The following is a 24189-nucleotide window of genomic DNA, read 5'->3' on the forward strand; positions in this document are numbered from 1 at the left end:
GAGGGCAGGCGTGAAATATCTCCGCAACGGCTGGGTGTGCGGAGATCAAAGAGGAGGCGACAGGCAGCTTTAGCAACAAAAGGCAGCCTTTATTTCATGGCGAAAGAGGTGCTGTTACCCTTCTTATAGAAATAGCTCCCTGTCCGCAACACACAGCACAGAAGAGGCCCGAATACACCGCCTCAAAGGTGAACTGTGGCCTGCACAATTATTCCCAGAGCCCCTCGGGAAGGGGCGTTTGCAGGATACTAACCCCCCTCCCTTCCACAGCCCTGTCCCAGTTTTCTGCCACGGCCGGAGGAATCTACTCCCTAACCGTCCCTGTGACTCCTGTTCCTTCCCCGCCCTTCCCATTCAATTTTTATTGTGTTTCACTGTTTCTTAAACAAATGAACCTCAAATTTGATACCCATTTAAACATTGACCTTTCTTCCGCAGTGTTTCCAGTTCCCCCTTCCACGCTGCGTTGTACTTTCGTCTATTCCGCAATTCCTTCATTACAATTATAATCGCATTTCTTCCGCTGCTCATATTTTAATCCTGCTGGTGATTCCATTTAACATAGGATATTTTCCAAACAAACTCATTCTTCAGTATAAAATTCAGCGCTTGACCTCTTCTTTTGCTTTCACCTTTGCCATTTCCAATACAGCCGCACGTCGGAAGCAGTTCCAGAAGTCCGTTCAATTTCCCAAAAATTCGGAAACCAAAGCGCGGCTTCTGATTGGCTGCAGGAAGCTCCTGCAGCCAATCGGAAGCCGTGGAAGCCCCGTCAGACGTTCGGGTTCCAAAGAACGTTCGCAAACCGGAACACTCACTTCCAGGTTTGCAGCGTTCGGGAGCCAAAACGTCTGAGTACCAAGGTGTTCCAAAGTACGACTGTAGTCCGTAAGTTTTAAAAGTTTGTCCTATTTTATGGAGACGACTTCTTTTTTTCCATTCTGCGTGCGTAAGACTCTGGCCGACGGAGGCTTTTCCCTAACCATCCCTATGGCTCATGTTCCAAGATGGATTTCGCTGGGGCAAGAGAACTTTCCCCACACATAATAATAACAAAATAAGAATAAGAATAAATAATAATAAGAATAATAATTTATTTTTATTTATACCCCGCCCATCTGGCTGAGTCTCCCCAGCCACTCTGGGCGTCTCCCAATCAAGTGTTAAAAACAATACAGCATTAAATATTAAAAACTTCCCTGAACAGGGCTGCCTTTTAAAGATAGGGTAGCTGCTTATTTCCTTCACATCTGAAGGAAGGGCGTTCCACAGGGTGGGCGCCACCACCGAGAAGGCCCTCTGCCTGGTTCCCTGTAACCTCACTTCTCGCAATGAGGGAACCGCCAGAAGGCCCTCGGTGCTGGATCTGTGTCCGGGCTGGACGATGGGGGTGGAGACGCTCCTTCACACACTCCCCAAGCCCAGAGAGCAGAGACGGTTTGGGCTGCCTGGACACCACAGACTCACACATGACATACCAGGGTCAACGCCAAAGCAAGCTGGTTGGGGACAAGAGTTATGGGTGGAAGTGAAAGGAGACAAGGACTGGCCCACAGCATGATTGGGAGACTGAAACGCTCCTACTTTCGGGCGCAAGCTAGGGTTTTTGTTTTATTTGGAGAGCCGGAGCCACATGGGTTACTGTATTTTTCGCTCTATAAGACTCACTTTTCCCCTCCTAAAAAGTAAGGGGAAATGTATGTGCGTCTTATGGAGCGAATGCAGGCTGCGCAGCTATCCCAGAAGCCAGAACAGCAAGAGGGATTGCTGCTTTCACTGCGCAGCGATCCCTCTTGCTGTTCTGGCTTCTGAGATTCAGATATTTTTTTTCTTGTTGTCTTCCTCCAAAAACTAGGTGAGTCTTGTGGTCTGGTGCATCTTATAGAGCGAAAAATACGGTACTTGTCTTTCCTCTGCTTCCTGAATTCGGTCTTCTGAATACTGCTTAAGCAGAGACATACAAGAAGTGGCTTTATATCAGCATGGACCATTCGTCCACCAAGATACACCGGGGCCAGCTGGCATGGCACATTCCGGATGTGGCTGCACTACAACTCCCAGCAGCCAGTGCAGCCAATGGTCAAGGAGGATGGGAGTTGTAGTTCATCCAGGTCTGGAGGGCCACAAATCCTCCATCATTTTAGACTCACAGCTGTCCATGGAGGCACAGGTCAATTCTGTGTCCAGGGCAACTGTCTACCAGCTCCATCTGGTACGCAGGTTGAGACCCTACCTGCCTGCAGACTGTGTGGCCCGAGTGGTGCATGCTCTAGTTATCTGTATTATTATTATTATGGAATAAAGGTCCATTAGGTCCAGTCGTGGCCGACTCTAGGGTTGCAGCGCTCATCTCACTTTACTGGCCAAGGGAGCCGGCGTTCAGCTTCCAGGTCATGTGGCCAGCAGGACTAAGCCGCTTCTGGCGAACCAGAGCAGCCCACAGAAACGCCGTTTACCTTCCCGCCGGAGCGGTACCTATTTATCTACTTGCACTTTGACGTGCTTTCGAACTGCTAGGTTGGCAGGAGCAGGGACCGAGCAATGGGAGCTCACCCTGCCACGGGGATTTGAACCGCCGACCCTCTGATCATCAAGTCCTAGGCGCTGTGGTTTAACCCACAGCGCCACCCGCGTCCCTATTATGGAATTGGAGATCCCTATTTCTATCGGAGAAATGTTAGAGGGTATGGATGTTGACAGCTTTGATTTGTCTCCAATCCAAACCAATTAAGGCGCCTTCAACGCCCTTCCTCTCTCCAGACCTCAGAGCTCTCCTCCGCCCCTCGCTGCCAAAACATTCCTTCGCCGCCACCCCATGGCATTTCCCCACCCTTTGCCCCCCCCAGCCCACCCCCTACAACTCCCTACCCCCCCCCACAACACAAGACATTTCAGGTCACAGCAAAGGGGGCACCTGCCTCTCCCCCCATCCAGAGACACAGAAAATGGGCAAGGAGTTGGATCAGATCTGAGATTCTTGGCCTCTCTCTGGCGAAGCGGATTGCAAAGGAAATTCCGAACAGATTTTCACATACACACACCCAATTTGGATCAGAGCACTTTTCAGTTTGTCCTGAAACCGTGTGGTTTAGCATTTATTTCACCTGCACTGAGAAGCTCGGCAGATGCCGTGTTTGAAACATAGCCGTCAACATTTCCCTTTTTTATTATTCTGAATAGGATTCCTCACAAGAAAAGGGAAATGTTGACAGCTATGGTTTGAAACGGGCACCTTCCCATGGTTGCTTACGACCTCACGAAACTGAAAACTCCCCTGCCCGCACCCAAATAAAAACCCCACCCCCTGCCCACCCATCCCTTGAGAACAGCGACTTCGCTTCCCCTGGAAACCCTACTCCAGAAGATGCCAAGGTTTCCCCCGCTTTTGGACATCAGGCCTCGCCTGAGCTATACCAGGGCATAATCGAACTGCCCCCTCTCCAGCCCCTCCTTGTGATCGGTCCAGGATGAAGCAGGCATCCGGCTATATGGGTCTAGCAGGATGCGGAAGCAGCGCACCATCAGCATGACCAAGAACGCCAGCAGGAGGATGACGAAGGCAAAGACCGTCTTTTGTTCCGCGTCCATCCCGAAAGGGCTGGGGACGGGCTCCACTCGCCCCGGGGACAGGAGCTCGTAATCCAGCGTTGAGGCGTTGTCCATCGCAGCAGCACGGCGAAAACTCCTCGCCAGGGGTGGTGTCAGGCAGCAAGCATCTTCCAGGATCATGTGTGTGTGTGTGTGGTTTTTTGGGGGTGAGGGAGTTTCCTTTCCAGAGATCTACTCCATGACGATGCCGCGCCTCTGACCAAACACCCCTTTCGCCTGCGGAAATAGGAGGGTTGGTTTTTATTATTATTATTAAAGTGACAAACCTAGACAGCATCTTAAAAAGCAGAGACATCACCTTGCCGACAAAGGTCCATATAGTAAAAGCTATGGTTTCCCCAGTAGTGATGTATGGAATTGAGAGCTGGACCATCAAGAAGGCTGATCGCCGAAGAATGGATGCTTTTGAATTCTGGTGCTGGAGGAGACTCTTGAGAGTCCCATGAACTGCAAGAAGATCAAACCTCTCCATTCTGAAGGAAACCAGCCCTGAGTGCTCACTGGAAGGACAGATCATGAAGTTGAGGCTGCAATACTTTGGCCACCTCATGAGAAGAGAAGACTCCCTGGAAAAGACCCTGATGTTGGGAAAGATGGAGGGCACAAGGAGAAGGGGACGACCGAGGACGAGATGGTGGGACAGTGTTCTCGAAGCTACCAGCATGAGTTTGACCAAAGTGCGGGAGGCAGTAGAAGACAGGAGTGCCTGGCGTGCTCTGGTCCAGGGGGTCACGAAGAGTTGGACATGACTAAACGACTAAACAACAACAAAAAAGTTTTATTGGAAGGAGGGGCTTTTTACAGTATGTGGTGGTAAAAGCTTTCTGGGAAATGATATATAGTATTGTCAGGGGTTTAGGTGCAGAGGCACGGGCAAGGGAGGAAACAGAGAGCGAAGGGGAGGAGACAGAGGAAAGGATGAGTGATGACGACGACCCGAGATCTCCCAGTCTTTCCAGTGAATCAGAGGATTCACAGAAGGGAGCACCAGTGGCCAGGGCAAGGGGGGAGTCTAGGGAAGCACCCCAGGAAGATAGAGCCAGAGGAGACTCAGGGGGGAGCAGCTGGAAATCGGGACCAGCGTCACCGCCAGGAAGCAGGGAAGAGGAAAGGAGCCAGGAGGGAAGCGCTGGCAGCTCACCACAGGAGGGAGGGCAGGAGTCAGGAGTGGCCACACCTCCATCGGGGAGCGAGGAAACGGTTAAGAGGAAAGTGGAAGGTTGGGCGCGCGCGCCAAGTTCAAATGCAGAGGAAGGCGGCGCAGTGAGCAGCCCCGAAAGGGAGCCGGGTCCTAAAGCCCGGCGCAAGGAGGCAGAAGGGTCCGGGTCAGCGTCAGAAGAATCCCGGAAGGAAGAAGCCCCGGGGGGTAGAGGGACCCAGAGGAGGACAGTCAGGAGGAAAAGGTGGAGCAAGGCTAGGATATTAAGTTGGTGCGCACGGGGCGGAGACTCAGACGGAGCCTCGCCGATCTAGCTAGTAGACGTAGAGTTGCAGACAGCAGCGTGAGAATGGAAACTGTAATTCAATAAAGACTTTTACTTAATGACCGCTGGCTAGCGTGATCCTCTGTGAGCTAGGATCGTGAAGCAGCTCTGACAGTAGGCTCCGTCTCCACATTGTGGGCATCTGCAGCCTCGAGGAGGGGAGAGAAACAGGCGCCCACTAGCGAGCTCACGAACGGCAAGAGACATGACGGCTGAGCAGCAGATAGAGGACCTCAGAAAAGCAGTGGCACAACTGAACGCCGAGGTTCTCGCATCCAGGAAGAGAGAGGACGAGGCAGCTGCCGCCTGCAGGGATCTCCAGGTCAGGTTAGACGTACTGGCAAAGCAACCACCCCGGCAGGAGGGAATTGGGTTGGCGAGACGGACAGGCGGGCTGCTCTCTCACTTCGATGGGAACCTGCAACAGTATCCCAACTTTAGAGCCGACGTACTGTGCGCACTGCAACTGTTGCATAAAGACTTTAGAGATGAACAGGAGAGAGTGGGGTTCATCATGTCCCATCTGCATGGGGAGGCGAAAGCATGGGTGCGCAATTTATGGAGAGATAACGATCCGGCGCTCCAGAATGCGGATGCCTTTATTAAAGCGATGGATGGGTGTTTCTTATCAAGTATTGACATTGATCTTGCACGGAAGGAGGTGCATGGGCTGAGACAAGGGAGGGCCAGCGTCAGACAGTATCATGCACGCTTTTTCGCCTTGGTCAGCGCCCTGGAATGGGACAGAGATTCGGCTCCTGTAAGAGACCTCTTTTGGGAGGGACTGCACAACTCGATTAAAGATGAGATAGCGAGGGGGGAGAGACCCCGAACCACCCAGGAGGTCGTTCAGAGGGCACTGGCCGTGGGGGTGAGGCTGGAAGGACGTCCGTGGAGCAAGGACGAAGGACGTGGAGGGCGCGAACCAGCCGGGGGCCCCTCCTTCTTTCCCAGAGAAGCAGCGCGAACGCAATCCACGCCTCCGCCAGGAGGAGGAGCCGAACCTATGGAGGTTGGAGGTGCAAGGGCTCAGTCAGCAACCAGAGCCCTAGCACCGGCAGCAGTGAAGGCGAAGCCTCCTAGAGGGACCAGGAAGTGTTACGTCTGTGAGCAGCCAGGGCATATGGCGAAAGAGTGTCCCCAGAGGCCCCACAAGCTTACTGCAGCCTCAGCAATGGTGACTGCAGCAACGCAGCAGGGAGGACCACAGCAGGGAAACGACGATGTCTGGCTGGAGGAAGAGGCACTGGGGCCCAGCCAGACGTGTTAGTGACGCAGTCCCCAGAAATTTTACAGCCAGTGAACCCCCTCCCGCCCAAACCAGTAGTGAGGCTCACAGCATCTCTCCAGCTGCCCAATGGAATCACCATGGACGTGCCAATCACCATCGACTCCGGCAGCAACGCGGACTTTATAGGGCAGGAATTTGTCGACAGCCACGCTGTGCAGTTGCTGCCGGCCACACTGCCCCTGCAGGTTGTCACGGTGGATGGCAGGGAGCTGCTAGGGGGGCAAGTGGTGAAGCAGACGCCACCAATGGTGATGCGACTTGGGAATCACAGGGAAGTCATCAGCTTCAACGTCACTCAACTGTCTGACACGCCCATTGTATTGGGTATGAGTTGGCTAGACAAGCACAGCCCAACGATGGCTTGGTTCCAGAGGCAGCTGGTCTTCGGCTCTTCCTTTTGTGCTGAACACTGCATCGTACCCAGGCAGGAAGGAGAGGAAGAGGAGTCACAGCTGCTGCTAGGCACGCTGCAAGCGATTCCCCACAAGTACGCAGAATTTCTGGAAGTTTTCTGCGAGAAGGAGGCGGACAGGCTACCCCCTCACAGACCATATGACTGCAAAATTGACCTGCTGCCGGGGGCGGCGCTGCCTAAAGGGAAGCTGTATTCCATGTCTGAGGACGAACTGCAGGAACTCAAAGACTTCATCGATCATAATTTGGAGCGCGGTTTCATCCGGGAGTCTAAGGCAGTGGGGGGCAGTCCTGTATTCTTTGTTAAGAAGCGAGACACGCCCCAAAAAAGACTCGTAGTGGATTACAGGATTTTGAACAGTGTGACCAAGCCGTCGGACTTCCCCATGCCCCGCATCGACGACCTCCTGGCGAAGGTACGGAAGGGAAAGGTGTTCACCAAGTTGGACCTGCGGGGGGCGTACAACCTCATTCGCATGCGGGAAGGTGATGAGTGGAAGACAGCCATGTTCACGCCACTGGGTACCTACGAATACAGAGTTATGCCTTTTGGACTGCAAAATGGCGCTCACGTTTTTCAAGCATTTATGCATCACGTGTTGGCGGGACTTCTCTACAAGACGTGCGTCTGTTTCTTGGATGACATCCTCATCTTTTCGGAGTCGCAGCAAGAACATGACAAGCACGTCAAGGAAGTGCTGGGCAGGCTAAAGCAACACAGGCTCTACGCCAAGCTGGAGAAGTGCCAATTTGACGTGCCGGAGGTGGATTTCCTGGGCTACAAGCTGTCTGCCAAGGGGCTCGCCATGGACAGCGCCAAGGTTCGAGCGGTGTTGGATTGGAAGAGCCCACGCAACCGGAAGGAGGTCCAACGGTTTGTCGGCTTTGCGAACTTCTATCGCAAGTTTATCAAGGGCTTCGCGATGCAGACGGCGGCCATCACTGACACCCTTAGCTCCAAGAAGAAGAAGTTCATCTGGACAGAGCAGGCGGAGCAGTCCTTTCAGGCCCTCAAGCGTCTCTTCGCGTCGGAAGAGCAGCTGCTTCACGTCAACCCCAGCATGCCGATGAGGGTGGAGACAGACGCTTCGGACAGAGCAGTGGGGGCGGTCCTGCTGCAGAAGGACCCGCAGGGCGTGTGGCGGCCGGGAGCGTTTTACTCCAGGAAGCTCAGCAAGTCCGAGCAGAACTACACCATATGGGACAGGGAGTTGCTGGCCATTCATGCAGCGTTCAAGGCGTGGAGGCACTTTCTGATCGGCGCCAAGCACACGGTGCAGGTTTGCACGGACCACAAGAATCTGGAACACTGGCGCACGGCACAGTTCCTGAACCAGAGGCAGATACGTTGGGCTGAGTTCTTTGCGGACTTCGACTTCCGAATAGAGTATGTCCCGGGGGACACCAACATCATGGCAGACGCTCTCTCCCGCAAGCCACAGTATCTGGAGGACGCAACACCAGCGGCCGCCATGCACATCTTTGCACCGACAGTGTGGGCGTGCGCCGCGGCGACCGTGGACCTAGAGGCGGTGCGGCGAGCGTTGCAGGGGGACTCCTTCGCACGAACGAAGATGGCAGAGGTGCGAGAGGGCAAGGCAGCGGCCGACGGTTTCCAGCTACGAGATGGCTTGCTCATCCGTAAAGGGGCCATCTACGTGCCGGGTGACGAACTTCGAGCCAAGGTGCTACAGCAGCTGCACGACGCACCCACGGCCGGGCACTTTGGCAAGGAGAAGACGGTGGAATTAGTAGCCAGGGATTTCTGGTGGCCTGGAATGAGAGGGGAGGTCGCAGACTACGTAGCGAGGTGTGACACCTGCCAGAGGGCAAAGCCGGTGCACAAACCGCCGGCTGGACTGTTGGAGCCGCTGCAAACTCCGGTCGAACCTTGGGAAAGGGTGGCTCTGGACTTTGTCACGGATCTGCCCAGCTCAAGGGGCAAGACGGCAGTGTTGGTGGTGGTGGACCTGTTCTCCAAGATGGCGCATTTCATTCCGTGTGCTAAGGTGGCCACGGCGGAGCAAACCGCCAAACTGTTCATAGACCACGTGTTCAAGGTTCACGGTCTGCCACGGTCTATTCTGTCCGACCGGGGGCGGCAGTTCATCTCGAATTTCTGGCAGAAACTGATGGGCTTCCTAAACGTCAAGATCAACCTGGCGTCGGCGAGACACCCGCAGACCAACGGGCAAGCGGAGCGAGCCAATGCCATCATGCAGCAGTACCTGAGATGTTATGCAAATCAACAGCCTGCGACGTGGGTAGATTACCTGCCGCTTGCAGAGTTTGCCTACAACAACACGAAGCACGTATCCACGGGCGTCACGCCGTTCTTCGCCAACAACGGGCGGCACCCTAGAACCTTTCCGGGACTGGAATGCAGGGGAGAAGGGGAGCCGCAGTCAGCAGATGCGTTCGCGTCGGAGCTGCAGGAAGTCCACGATCAGCTGCGGCGCCACCTGGAGCTGGCTAAACACGCATACAAGGTACAAGCGGACAAGCACAGAAGGGTTGGCGAAGAGCTCCACGTGGGAGACTGGGTCTGGTTAGCAGCCCACGCAGTGCCGGCCAGGTCGTTGGCCAAGAAGAAACTAGGGCATAAACAACTGGGGCCCTACCAAGTCGAAGAGCAGGTCAACCCGGTGGCTTTCAGGCTGGCGCTTCCGGAGGGTTCCAGAATGCATCCGGTGTTCCACAGATCGGTGCTCACTCCCTACAAGGCACCGCACAGGTTCCAGGAACCCGGAACGGCGCCGAGTCCGCTCAGAGAAGGAACGGGGCACGCGGGAGTGGCACAGGAGGAGCGCATCAACGAAGTCACGGAGATTTTGGACTCCAGATGGGGGGAAGAGGGAGTAGAATACTTTCTCGCCAGGGAGGGCACCCCGGCCAGTGCGAACAGCTGGGTGCCGGGCTACGCTTTAGACGAACCTCTGCTCAAAGACGAGTTTCATGCCCTCTTCCCACATAGACCTATGCCAGCAGACTTTTTCGACGACTGGCTTTTCACGCCCACGCTTTCGGACAGCACGTTCAGGGGGTTCGACTCGGACGAGGAACCAACACGGGACGTCCGTTCCCCGGAGGGGTCACCCTCGGGATCGGTCTCAGAACCCTCGTATTGGTGGGACGATAGGCCGGAGGAGCAGTTCCGCAGGAAGTGGCTGGACTGTTCCGGCCGAGCAACGCCGCCTGGAGGAAGTGCGGGAGAGACGGACATGGACATTTTCGGGGACGACCCTGGTTTCGAGCACGGCGGCACAGAGATGGAAGAGGAGGTGACTGTCGTCAACGAGAGCAGAGAGGAAGACCTGGAAGAGTTCCGCTGGAGGCCTGCCACGGGAAGCGACCGATATCCGACGTTCGTCCCTTTGCAACAGCAGCCCCCAGCTCCAGCACCGGAAGGAGGGGAGGGGGGACTGGGGGGCTTCGAGGGGGGGATGGATGTCAGGGGTTTAGGTGCAGAGGCACGGGCAAGGGAGGAAACAGAGAGCGAAGGGGAGGAGACAGAGGAAAGGATGAGTGATGACGACGACCCGAGATCTCCCAGTCTTTCCAGTGAATCAGAGGATTCACAGAAGGGAGCACCAGTGGCCAGGGCAAGGGGGGAGTCTAGGGAAGCACCCCAGGAAGATAGAGCCAGAGGAGACTCAGGGGGGAGCAGCTGGAAATCGGGACCAGCGTCACCGCCAGGAAGCAGGGAAGAGGAAAGGAGCCAGGAGGGAAGCGCTGGCAGCTCACCACAGGAGGGAGGGCAGGAGTCAGGAGTGGCCACACCTCCATCGGGGAGCGAGGAAACGGTTAAGAGGAAAGTGGAAGGTTGGGCGCGCGCGCCAAGTTCAAATGCAGAGGAAGGCGGCGCAGTGAGCAGCCCCGAAAGGGAGCCGGGTCCTAAAGCCCGGCGCAAGGAGGCAGAAGGGTCCGGGTCAGCGTCAGAAGAATCCCGGAAGGAAGAAGCCCCGGGGGGTAGAGGGACCCAGAGGAGGACAGTCAGGAGGAAAAGGTGGAGCAAGGCTAGGATATTAAGTTGGTGCGCACGGGGCGGAGACTCAGACGGAGCCTCGCCGATCTAGCTAGTAGACGTAGAGTTGCAGACAGCAGCGTGAGAATGGAAACTGTAATTCAATAAAGACTTTTACTTAATGACCGCTGGCTAGCGTGATCCTCTGTGAGCTAGGATCGTGAAGCAGCTCTGACAAGTATCTTCAGACATCTGGTACTGGCAACTGAAGAAGTGTGCATGCACACGAAAGCTCATACCCATAACAAACTTAGCTGGTCTCTAAGGTGCTACTGGAAGGAAGTTTGGAAATCTTAAAAGGATTGTAAAACTAATGAAATGTATAAACTTTAAATAAATATATATATATAAACTTTTTTTAAAAAAATGAAGTTGCAAGCAGGATTCGAAATCTGGGCAGCGGAGGAGAATTGACCACAATTGTAACAGAGAAAAGAAGTATGCGATTTAGATTTATGCTACATAATGCAGTGGGGGGGGTGGAAATAAGGGTGTGAAACAAGGGGGCAGCTGCCCCCCCCCCCCAATCAATCAATATCAACACAAATCAATACAAATCTGAGGTTCTGTCCCCACTCTTAAGTTGTGGGTGAACATATCAGACAACACAGCGATTCTTCAAACAGGTCTTCTTTATTCAGAGGCCAGGACAGAACTGAACTGAAGGGCTCAGTCAGCCTGCTTATATAGAGCTCCAGTACAACGTTACTGTAGCAACTTTCTAAAACTATCCAATCACTGAACGTCACTTTCGATCCTTCATTTGCATAACTATCTACAGTATCCCCCTGCTGGCCCAGGGTGAGAACTTCAGTACATAACACCCACCCCCAACAAAAACCTGCTCCCCCTAACAAAATTCCTGGCTACACCTATGGTGGGAAGTCAAATCGTTAAGAGAAACATGTACAGGTATTAATGTTGATTTGTTAAAATTTCTGAAAGGTAATAAAAAATCAATATAAAAAGAAAGGAGGAAAGGAGAGAGGGGGGGTGAGGGGAGATTACATGCCCTCATACCTTCCAGTTGCGGTTCCAGCAGGCTGGCAACTCTAGAACCAGAGGAAAAATGACTGCATCCGATCCCTTCTTCTCCAACATCAGTACAACATCGTTGTTAGGCTGAGAGGCTGCAAAAGAGACAATGAATGGGTTGTAAGACACCGTAACTGTGTCCCTGAAGGACAGAGTCATTTCGTTTGGAGAATGGATGGTGGCTAGCAGACTGAGGTTGAATCTGGACAAGACAGAAGTACTGTTTTGGGGGGACAGGGGGTGGGCTGGTGTGGAGGACTCCCTGGTCCTGGATGGGCTAACTGTGCCCCTGAAGAATCAGGTACGCAGCCTGGGAGTCATTTTGGACTCACAGCTGTCCATGGAGGCGCAGGTTAACTCTGTGTCCAGGGCAGCTCCATCTGGTACGCAGGATGAGACCCTCCCTGCCTGCGGACTGTCTCGCCAGAGTGGTGCATGCTCTGGTTATCTCCCGCTTGGACTACTGCAATGCATTCTACATGGGGCTACCTTTGAAGGTGACCCGGAAACTACAACTAATCCAAAATATGGTAGCTAGACTGGTAACTGGGAGTGGCCGCCGGGACCATATAACACGGGTCCTGAAAGACCTCCATTGGCTCCCAGGATGATTCTGAGCACAATTCAAAGCGTTGGTGCTCACCTTGAAAGCCCTAAACGGCCCAGTAGACCTGAAGGAGGGTCTCCACCCCCATCATTCAGCCCGGACACAGAGGTCCAGCTCCAAAGGCCTTCTGGCAGTTTCCTCCCTGCGAGAAGTGAGGTTACAGGGAACCAGGCAGAGGGCCTTCTCGGTGGTGGCGCCCGCCCTGTGGAACGCCCTCCCATCAGATGTCAAGGAAATACACAACCTTCTGACTTTTAGAAGACATCTGAAGGCAGCCCTGTTTAGGGAAGTTTTTATTCTTTGACGTTTTATCGTGTTTTTAATATTCTGTTGGGAGCCTCCCAGAGTGTTAAGAAACCCCCAATTTAAAGGCGAATTCTCCAACGGCTAATGAAAATGCCTTTTTTCCCCAATCGCCCACTCAACTCCTCCTTTCCTTACATTTTCATTTTGTATTTCACAGAATAAATAGTTCCTTTGCCAGCAAGAACTTCAGCTTCATTTTGTTTGAAATACTCAATTTCATTCGCGTTTATTAAAAGTCCTGTTCCCTTAGTAACTTAAAAAAAATAAATGATATTAATGACAGCATAGGACGGGGAGGGAAACAAAGAGAGACAGAGAGATGGAGATAAGGGAACACAATTAAAATGGGTTGCATGTGTTTCCAAAAGGAGATGTTTGTCAGGGGAGGAAAGAGGGAGAGAGGGGTTGCTATAAGAAGGGGTTGTTATATAGAATAAATATTCATAAATGCACACATATCTAAATATATGAACCATGTGTCTGAAATAGTACAGGAGAGCCACCCTGAAGCCATTTTGACTCTCCCAATGACCTCAAATATTCCTCTGCAGTCAGGGAGTATTGTATTGTATTTTTGCTTGCAAATCCTGTCTTAACGGCATATTTGTATATGGATAAGCTGAGTCTGGTCTGAAGCTCAGCATCAAAAAAACTAAGATCATGGCCACTGGTTCCATCACCTCCTGGCAAATAGAAGGGGAAGAAATGGAGGCAGTGAGAGATTTGGGCTCCATGATCACTGCAGATGGTGACAGCAGTCACCAAATTAAAAGACGCCTGCTTCTTGGGAGAAAAGCGATGACAAACCTGGACAGTATCTTCAAAAGCAGAGACATCACCTTGCCGACAAAGGTCCGTATAGTTAAAGCTATGGTTTTCCCGGTAGTGATGTATGGAAGTGAGAGCTGGACCATAAAGAAGGCTGGTCACCGAAGAATGGATGCTTTTGAATTCTGGTGCTGGAGGAGACTCTTGAGAGTCCCATGGACTGCAAGAAGATCAAACCTCTCCATTCGGAAGGAAATCAGGCCTGAGTGCTCACTGGAAGGACAGATCCTGAAGCTGAGGCTCCAAGACTTTGGCCACCTCATGAGAAGAGAAGACTCCCTGGAAAAGACCCTGATGCTGGGAAAGATGGAGGGCACAAGGAGAAGGGGATGACAGAGGATGAGATGGTGGGACAGTGTTCTCGAAGCTACCAGCATGAGTTTGACCAAACTGCGGGAGGCAGTGGAAGACAGGAGTGCCTGGCGTGCTCTGGTCCAGGGGGTCACGAGGAGTCGGACACGACTAAACAATTAAACAACAACAAAGACAGTACAGAGCTAGATCGAAGAACAGTCTGACTCTGTTCAAGGCAACTTCTCATGCTCGTGTGAGCAGCAGGGGGTTTCAAACCATAACCTTTCGATGTCTTACCGGGAAATGCCACAGACTGGACCTTCTACATGCAAAGCAGGTGTCCTTTTGCTCTTCTATCTCACCCTCCATGTCCCAACCCCGCCAGAGTCGATCTTATCGGCATGCAAAGCTTAACGTCCCCAAACCTCACCACGATTTGCTGCCGTCCTTGTGAAAGAACCCTAAATCTTCCACGGGGAGAGCAAACGCTTTTCCTAAGCGTGTCCAGGGTGCAGGAGGGATGCTTGAAATCCAGAATTTCAGCTGCCTCCGCCGCCTCCAGCTCAGATCGCCCTCATGGCATTTCCTTATGAGAACAGAGTTTACCATCTCTAGCAACCTGCCGCCCCTCACTGTAATCCTTCTGTTGCGTTAATCTATAATCCTGCCCTTTGGAGATAGCCAGCGCTCCGGTTTATGGGATTAAGGGTTCGTTTCAAGGAAACACGGCAACTGATTGAAAACACCCGCTGAGTCGGAATAGAGATCCATCCTATCAGGGATAAGCTTCCCGAGTGCCTCTCAGAGAATCGTGAAGTTGGAAGGGGACACCACATTTTATTTATACCCCGCCCATCTGGCTGGGTTTCCCCAGCCACTCTGGGTCCTGAATGGAGTAACTGTGCCCCTGAAGGACCAGGTGCGCAGCCTGGGAGTCATTTTGGACTCACAGCTGTCCATGGAGGCGCAGGTCAAATCTGTATCCAGGGCAGCTGTTTACCAGCCCCATCTGGTATGTAGGCTGAGACCCTACCTGCCCTCGGACTGCCTCGCCAGAGTGGTGCATGCTCTGGTTATCTCCCGCTTGGACTACTGCAATGCGCTCTACGTTGGGCTACCCTTGAAGGTGACTCGGAAACTACAACTAATCCAGAATGCGGCAGCTAGACTGGTGACTGGGGGCGGCCGCCAGGACCATATAACACCGGCCTTGAAAGACCTACATTGGCTCCCAGTACGTTTCTGAGCACAATTCAAAGTGTTGGTGCTGACCTTTAAAGCCCTAAACGGCCTCGGTCCTGTATAACTGAAGGACCGTCTCCACCCCCATTGTTCAGCCCGGGCACAGGTCCAGCTCCGAGGGCCTTCTGGCGGTTCCCTCACTGCGAGAGGCCAAATTACAGGGAACCAGGCAGAGGGCCTTCTCAGTAGTGGCGCCCGCCCTGTGGAACGCCCTCCCATCAGATGTCAAAGCGATAAACAACTACCTGACATTCAGAAGACATCTGAAGGCAGCCGTATTCAGGGAAGTTTTTAATATGTGACATTTTAGTGTATTTTTCATCTTTGTTGGAAGCTGCCCAGAGTGGCTGGGGAAATCCAGCCAGATGGGCGGGGTACAAATAAATTATTATTATTATTATTATTATTATTATTATTATTATTATTATTATTATTATTATTATTATTATTATCTGGGCGGCTCCCAACAGAATATTCAAACCACAGTAAAACATCAAACATTAAAAACTTCCCTAAACAGGGCTGCCTTCAGGTGTCTTCTAAAAGTCAGATAGTTGTTTATTTCCTTGACATCTGATGGGAGGGCGTTCCACAGGGAGGGTGCCACCACCAAGAAGGCCCTCTGCCTGGTTCCCGGTAACCTGGCTTCTCACAGGGAGGGAACTGCCCTAAACAGGGCTGCCTTCAGATGTCTTCTAAAGCTTCCTTTGAAGGTGACCCGGAAACAACAACTTCAAAGCTTCCTTTGAAGGTGACCCGGAAACAACAACTAATCCAGAATGCGGCAGCTAGACTGGTGACTGGGGCGGCCGCCGAGACCACATAACACCGGTCCTGAAAGACCTACATTGGCTCCCAGGATGTTTCCAAGCACAATTCAAAGTGTTGGTGCTGACCTTTAAAGCCCTAAACGGCCTTAGTCCAGTAGACCTGAAGGAGCATCGCCACCTCCATCATTCTACCCGGACACTGAGGTCCAGCTCTGAGGGCCTTCTGGCAGTTCCCTCCCTGCAAGAAGTGAGGTTACAGGGAACCAGGCAGAGGGCCTTCTCAGTGGTGGCGCCCGCCCTGTGGAACGCCCTCCCATCAGATGTCAAGGAAATAAACAACTATCCAACTTTCAGAAGACATCTGAAGGCAGCGCTGTCTAGGGATGTTTTTAATGTTTCATCTTTTAACGTGTTTTTAATGTTCTGTTGGGAGCTGCCCAGAGTGGCTGGGGAAACCAAGTCAGATGGGCGGGGTATAAATAAAATTATTATTATTATTATTATTATTATTATTATTATTATTATTATTATTATTACATCCATTTCAACCTCTTGCTTGGTACAAGCTGCAAACATAGCATCCCTGGCCAGCAGATACCAAGTTTCAGCTTGAAATATCTGGGGTGAAATATTGCACGCCCCTGTCCACTGCCTGACAGCTCTTCCCATTAGGGACTTTCTAATATTTAGCCGATCAGAAGGTCAGCGGTTCAAATCCCCACGACGGGGTGAGCTCCTGTTGCTCGGTCCCTGCTCCTGCCAACCTAGCAGTTCGAAAGCACGTCAAAGTGCAAGTAGATAAATAGGTACTGCTCCGGCGGGAAGGCAAACGGCGTTTCCATGCGCTGCTCTGGTTCGCCAGAAGCGGCTTAGTCCTGCTGGCCACATGACCCAGAAGCTGTACGCCGGCTCCCTGGGCCAGTAAAGCGAGATGAGCGCCGCAACCCCAGAGTCGGCCACGACTGGACCTAATGGTCAGGGGTCCCTTTACCTTTAATATTCAGCCAAAACCCGAAACACACCCAATTTTTCCACCCCTCATCACCCTGGCCACCCTCCTGTGGACTCGCCCTGGACGTTCCATGTCCTCTTTAAAACGGGGCACCCAGAACTGGACATGAGAAACCAGGGAAAACTGCCTGGCCAGTGTAGAGAGGAAACATTATTTCTGACCACCGGGACCTTGTTTTTCTGTTGGCATTAGTTATTTTAGTAGCCGAATCGCACTGCTGGCTCACAGGTCAGTTTATGCCCTGTTAGGACAACCAAGTCCTTTCCCCCATACTTGTGGCCTTGAGATATTTCATTTTATCCCCCTAAATGCAGGATGTTTTATCTCGCTCCTAAACAGGGGAGTTAAATGCACGCAGACAGAACAAGGCTACGGTTAGCAACACTGTTTTGTGAAGGTTGTGAAGTTCCAAATTATCTAGTCTTCTTCTGCAGCAGAACTGACACATTCCTCTTTTTTATTTTTTTATTTTTTAAAAAATGCAAATTTTGGTACGGAGTCTTTTTTTCTATGTAGCAGGTCCTCCGCTCTTCCCCCATATGAACATTACTGACGTTCGGGCATGAATCATTAGAAAGCCCCATGCAAGACTGAATTGATCACTTTTCGCACAGTGTGGGAGTTCGGTTTTTTGGCCGATCTTCGTGTGTGAACCAGGACTCAACAAGCACCATTTGGTGCAAAGGCAGGAGACAAGGAGCAAATAAATAAATCGAAATGGCTCTCTGCTCCGTGACAAGCCAAGATTTCAATGACACATGCAGATCAGATTATTAAAAACAGGCAGAATTGAAAGCACAAAAAGTAATTTTGATTCAGCCTGAGGCCTGATTGTTTGGAAGATGGTGACCCATCGGGTAAGGTCCCCAAGTAACACAAATGGTAGTGGGAGCTACCTGACGTTTTCTGAACCGCTTGCTGCACTGGAAAAAAGGTGAACGTGGATTCGTGGGTTTAAGAGTAGGCAACAGGCACCCTCCTCCAAAGGAACGCAGGTGGCGCTGTGGGATAAACCACAGAGCCTAGGACTTGCCAATCAGAAGGTTGGCGGTTCGAATCCCTGTGACGGGGTGAGCTCCCGTTGCTCGGTCCCTGCTCCTGCCAACCTAGCAGTTCGAAAGCACGTCAAAGTGCAAGGAGATAAATAGGAACCGCTCCGGCGGGAAGGTAAATGCCGTTTCTGTGCACTGCTCTGGTTCACCAGAAGCGGCTTAGTCCTGCTGGCCACATGACCCGAAAGCTGTACGCCGGCTCCCTCGACCAATAAAGCGAGATGAGCGCCGCAACCCCAGAGTTGTCCACGACTGGACCTAATGGTCAGGGCTCCCTTTACCCTTTACCTTACCCTCTTCCAAGGACAAATATTCCTGTTGCCTCTGCTCAGAGGGTCTGAGCAATGCCTTCTTACCCTGCTGAATTACTCAACCCGGAAGAGGTGGCATCTTGTTCTGGTTCTGCTCAAGGCAGCTCGGGCGTTTCAGCACCGCGGACAGTTCCAAGTGAGACACTTGCTCCCACCAAGGTTAAGAGCAACGGAGGGCCAGTTCCTTCACTCCGAACCCTGGACAAGTGGGCGACCACGCCCACCTGTCAATTACCCGGCGCCATGGCGGCATCAGGTGCTGCTGTGCTTTGAAGCCCCCCAAGTGCAGCGAGGGGCTGTTTGCAAAGGGGCCCTTTCTCTTGGAACCTTTCTGGGCATGCGCAGGGAACACGCCGGCAATACGGAATCGAACCCTTCGCTTGTTAGCTGACTTGTGGAGGGTCCTAAATCGGTGGCTGCGGGGGTCTACTTCCCCGGCGTGTTCCCTGCAGGGAATGCACCCCAGCAGGATCGAACCCCGCCTTCCCATCACCCAGTGATGTCGGCGGATGAACCGGTGGGCGTGCTTTGGGGAAAATGGCATTGCGGGGCAACATGGAACCCTTGGCAGGCCAAAAGTGGCCCACAAACCAGAAGTCCCACACCCCTGGTTAAAAGCAAGTGGAGTGTACTGGTCCCGAAGGTTAACTGTGAGGCAAGGTCCGAGTCCAGTCCGAGGTCGAGGGTGCAGTAGGGAGACAGTCCGTCACAGCTGAAGCGGGGTCCAAGGCAGGGAGTCGGGTGAGGTCAGAAGCTCCGGCAGGACAGGGTGCAGGCAGGAACAGGCTACCAACAAAATGTTGCTCCCGCAACCTGGGACTGGGCTGGCTGACTTTTATCTGCCCCGAGGCATAGGGCGGCCCCGATCCTCTGGTGACTCATCTCTCCTGGCTTGGAAGCGAGCCCTCCTCCAGCAGGAACTTAGTTCCCTCCACCTCTCTGCCCTGAGCCTCTGTAGCTCAGGAGAGGCTGGAGGGTTACCGGACCCAGAGGCAACCTCAGCTTCCTCTGAGAGTGGAGCACCTGCAGGCAATGAGTCCTCCATCACCTCAGGAGCCAGAGCAGACTCACCTGAGGACCCAGCACAGGTGAGGACCCTTCAGGCTCAAGCCCCAGCCCCAGCTCAGCTGGTCCTGGAGGCGGGGACTCCTGTGCAGGCTGGGATTCCTCAGGTTCAGCTTCCGAGTCCGAATCCCAGGCCATCACATGGAGTCTCTCTCCCCAGACTACCTCTCCTAGACCTTGGGCGGTAGAGGAAGTTAGTTTCTTTAAGGGCCAACACTCTGGTCTGAGGACAGGCACTCTTTAAATGCTACACAGCATCCCACCTGGTCCTCTCTCTGTGTCACTGGACTGGCAATCAGGGGAATGCACATGTGAAGGACCTGGAGATATCCTGCGCCTTGGTTCTGCAGGAGGTGGTTCTGTGGGATCCCGTCTGCGAGCGTCAGAGCTCAGGCCTGGCTCCTCAACACTTTCAGCACCAAGGACAGCTCCAAGTGAGACGCTTGATCCTGCAAGCGATTCCCCCGAAAAAAGCACTGTTTTCAGGGCTGTGACCTCGCACAAAGCTCCTAAATGTGCATTTTTGGGTGCTGTGCCCCAAAAAGCGTCCTTTTTTTTAGGGGAGACTACTTCAGAGCAAAAAATCATTCAGGGATGCAACAAGCAACCTCCCGCTTTAGGAGTCCCAGAAACTTTTTTTTAATGGAAAACATTTCTTCCTTGCAATAATCGAGCCATTCTCTCATGCCCTGGCACGCATCTCAGGAAATTGCTGTCATATACGGCTTGAGTTGGACAGATCAGTCTGTTCCCAATCCAAGTCAATCTTGCAAGCGTCCGTAGCTTCACTCCGTTCCATGTCCAAATTAATAGTGTGTGTATGTGTTTTCAACAACAAAAAAGGACAGACAAGATTTATATTCAAATACATATTTCATCACAAAAAGTCAAAAAAGCTGCAGTCAAATCAGTCCTCCTCAGAGTAGACTCATTGAAGTCAATGCCTAACTAAAGCCCGATCGTTTCAGTGGGTCTGTTCTGACTAATATGGGTGGTATCCAATGCCAGCCCTACTCAGAGTAGACCCATTGAAGTTAATAGGCATGTCTAATTTGGCTTAATTCCTTTTAAAGGTTCTTATTAGCCAGCTGGATACAACCCCAGGCATTTAAAGACATATTTTGCGCGGTATCCTGCTAAATTATACTCGGAGTACAGCCGCTTAAATTAGCGAGCACGCCAATAAATTTCAATTAGTCCTAATTAGTGCTACTCGTTTCAGTGGGTAGTCTTAACATCAGAAACTGCCTGGATACATAAATGGTTGCAAACCTAAATATTTCTCAGTATTTATCATAAAATATGGGGGGAGTGTGCAGAACTGCACATTCTTTCGTCGCAAAATTCAGAGAGGTGCAAAATTCCAAGAACGACAGCGTTCCAATCCGCTTCTGGCCCATCACGTGGCTCTGCTTAAAATACGGACCAAATCGGGTTCTCCTCCGCCCGCCTCCCTCTATTGCCCAAAACTTCTGGAGGGCGAGAAAAAAGTGTGGCACGTACCTGTTGGCCAAGGCAGTGCCCGTCCATCAGCCTCGCTGCCCGTCGCTTGTCATCTTGGGGATGAAGGAGGCACCGTTTTTCCCTGGAGAAGACTGTACGGAAGAAAACTGTCCTTCTCAGACGGTTCCTATGGAGACACACGCATCAATTGCAGAAGCAAAAAGGTGGCACTGGGAGAAGAAAACTCATCTTTGCAGAACCGGGAGAGGGAAACGGCGGCTGCTGCGTCGCCCAGGGCTGAGTCGTGACTCTGGTGGGCAACACAGAAAGTCCGTGGACGAGAAAAGGAGAGGAGGGGGTGGCGTGTCACTTGTGGCAGCAGTGATGCTGAAGCCCATCTGTCGCTGCTCAAAAATTGGGAGTTTTTTATGGGGGGGGAGAAGAGTTTCATCCGCCTTCTGCTGGCATGACGAAGCCCACGACTCAGTTAATCCAAATTAGTCAGTTCGGGTTGGTTGTCTTGCGGATTTCATAAGCTATAAATGGCCATTATTTTATCAGCGGGTCGCATCCTGCAACCTCTTTCTGCTGTTCCTTAATTATTGTTATTTTTACATTTCCTGCATATTCTAAATTAACTTATTCTTTTCGTCAACTGCTTTAAATGTACACTCTTTTGAAACTGCAGGTTATTACAATAATCTTGCCAAGGTCCTTATCTGTTTACGGTGTGTTTGTAAATATTCAATAAACCGTTTCCATTCTTTTATAAAAGTTTGCTATCTTGATTTCTTATTTTTCCCCGGTAGGGTTCACCATTTCTGCATATTCCGTAAGTTTTTGTATCCATTCTTCTTTTGCTGGGACGGCTTCTTCTTTCCATTTTGGGGCAAAGAACATTCTTGCCACTGTACGCCGGCTCCCTCGGCCAATAAAGCGAGATGAGCGCCGCAACCTCAGAGTCGGCCACAACTGGACCTAATAGTCAGGGGTCCCTTTACCTTTACCTTTACCTTTACCAGAGCACTGTGAGCCTGAGCTGCTGACACAGAGATATTTCCAAGGCTGCGGAGTCTTGCTTTGGAGACCAGCAAAGCAATTTCAAACGCGGTTGGTGGGAGAGCCGGTGCCGAAAACTCTTGCTTTGAAGGCAGGCCAAGCTTCTCAGATGCAAGAAGTTCTTTGCTGATGGATTTTGCCAGGTCAATTACAGCGTTGGAGATGCAGAAGTCATTTCCCTAAGGCCTCATTTCAAGCAAGTGGGGAGGAGGGGGGGACAGGGGACTGAGGCAGCAGAAACAGAGTGGGGATTAAAGGAATATCGGACCAGCCTCCATCCCTAACTGTGGCCTCCTTCCAAACTCTCTGCACATGCTTTATTCTTCACCCTCAGTTTAATTATAAACCTCCTTTTAAAAAAAAAAAAAATATTGGCAATTTCAACACAATAATCTTATCAATAATACATCATCATCATTATTATTACCTCCATTTCCCCCCTCCCTCCTCCCCCCCTAAACAAAAAAAACACCACCCCCATTGTTCTGCCCGGACACTGAGGTCCAGCTCCGAGGGCCTTCTGGCGGTTCCCTCCCTGTGAGAAGTGAGGTTACAGGGAACCAGGCAGAGGGCCTTCTCGGTGGTGGCACCCACCCTGTGGAACACCCTCCCATCAGATGTCAAGGAGATAAACAACTGCCTGACTTTTAGAAGACATCTGAAAGCAACCTTGTTTAGGGAAGTTTTTAATGTCTGATGTATTTTTTATATTCTGTTGGTAGCCGTTATTATTCCAGGAGCGAGTCTGCAGGCTCTGGGTTTAGGAACAGAATCCAAACAACCTGCTTAAGGGGTTCTCCGCATCTCAGTCGTTCTCTGGGATACCTGATCTTCTTTTTCCAACACCACCTAAGCAATTGCAGTGGGACGTTCCTGCCCCCTCTTCACTTTTGAGCCCTGCTGAGCCGGCAGAAAATCTCCGCTGCTTTCAGTTCACATCGTTGCGGCCGCTTCCTGATTTGGCTGAGTGCACACGGGCCGTGATTGAATCCTGAAAGGAATCCTAATGCGATGACGGCAGGATGCCATTGATTCTTTTCTGAGCTGGGTTTTAATCAATATACCTGTGATCCCCCAGTGTCACTGTTAATCTGAAAGGAGAGAAATTCTTTCTTTCTTTGAACCGAAAACTCCTGCAACTTGTTCCTGGGCCAATTCTAACTTAATCCTTTTTTAAAAAAAATAATTCTGGCAAGCAGGAGAAATAGAGAGCGGTGCAATCAATGTGGCAATAATGAAGTGGGTCTGATGAAACATGCACTCATCTGCATAAAACTGCCATAAGATAAAGGTAAAGGGACCCCTGACCATTAGGTCCAGTCGTGGCCGACTCTGGGGTTGCGGTGCACATCTCTCTTTACTGGCCGAGGGAGCCGGCGTACAGCTTCTGGGTCATGTGGCCAGCATGATTAAGCCTCTTCTGGCAAACCAGAGCAGCTCACGGAAATGCCGTTTACCTTCCCGCCGGAGTGGTACCTATTTATCTACTTGCACTTTGATGTGCTTTCGAACTGCTAGGTTGGCAGGAGCTGGGACCGAGCAACGGGAGCTCACCCCGTCATTGCAGGGATTCGAACCGCCGACCTTCTGATCAGCAAGTCCTAGGCTCTGTGGTTTAACCCACAGTGCCACCCGTGTCCCTCAGGTGAAGAACAGTTTCAGGTTAAGAACAGACCTCCAGAACGAATTAAGTTCTTAACCCGAGGTACCACTGTACAATATTTCCACTCTGCCTGGCGAAGATTCCTATGTGGTTTGGAAGCTTGCATCCTAGGACGGAGCCATGTGTAACAAGAAGGCTGACTCATATCCACCCCAACACAAGCCCTCCCCAGGTCATTTGGATTCTATCCCTAACTCGGCAGACTCACACCTGGAAATCTTGTTTTTAATTAGCTGTGTTTTAGCACCCAGGGAGAATAATTCTTCGCCGCCTCCCGAAAGGGAAAATGCATGTATATAACGCATAGGGGTGTGCATATAAAAACACAAGCGAGTAATGGATAATTCTAAACGCAGGCACACCCACAAAACACCCCCTGGTGGTTTTTCATCTGGGACCAACCTGTTGTGTTTCAAAAATGCAGAATAAAAAACACACAGCCCACACTTCAAGGAACAGGCTGTTTCAAGTACAGCAAAAGAGACGAATTGATTTGCAAAGGATCTCTTTCACCCCCAGGTAGGTTTTTGCCAAACTCCCCCGATTTGTTCATTTCTTTTGTGTTTCTAATGAGTGCAGCAGTAGAAATATGTTCCATTGTGGGAGCTGATCCTGCAGGGAGCAAGTGTCATGTGTGTGAGGTTGATGGACAGGGGAGCTGATCTTTGCTGATTCATAGA

The 24189-nt window shown here is 51.6% G+C and overlaps 1 protein-coding gene across 2 annotated transcripts; it reads right to left on the bottom strand.

Moving 5' to 3' along the window:
- Nucleotides 1-3318: 3318 nt before the first annotated feature.
- CTXN1 (cortexin 1) lies at nucleotides 3319-21219 on the bottom strand. Of its 2 annotated transcripts, XM_081178159.1 has the most exons (3): nucleotides 20848-21219; nucleotides 11843-11952; nucleotides 3319-3825 (listed from the first exon to the last, which is right to left on the bottom strand). In XM_081178159.1, exon 3 carries the CDS (start codon nucleotides 3727-3729, stop codon nucleotides 3409-3411), a length of 321 nt encoding a protein of 106 aa, XP_081034285.1. In that variant the 5' UTR covers nucleotides 3730-3825; nucleotides 11843-11952; nucleotides 20848-21219; the 3' UTR covers nucleotides 3319-3408. The 2 variants fall into 2 exon arrangements, with proteins under 2 accessions (XP_081034285.1, XP_081034286.1); XM_081178160.1 differs by lacking the exon at nucleotides 11843-11952.
- Nucleotides 21220-24189: the final 2970 nt, after the last annotated feature.

The sequence above is a fragment of the Podarcis bocagei genome (genome assembly GCF_964188305.1).
Source record: "Podarcis bocagei genome assembly, chromosome: 18".
NCBI lineage: Eukaryota > Metazoa > Chordata > Lepidosauria > Squamata > Lacertidae > Podarcis > Podarcis bocagei.

Coding starts and splice junctions, on each gene's coding strand:
- CTXN1 (XM_081178160.1), bottom strand. CDS start 3,729: ATGATCCTGGAAGATGCTTGCTGCCTGACACCACCCCTGGCGAGGAGT.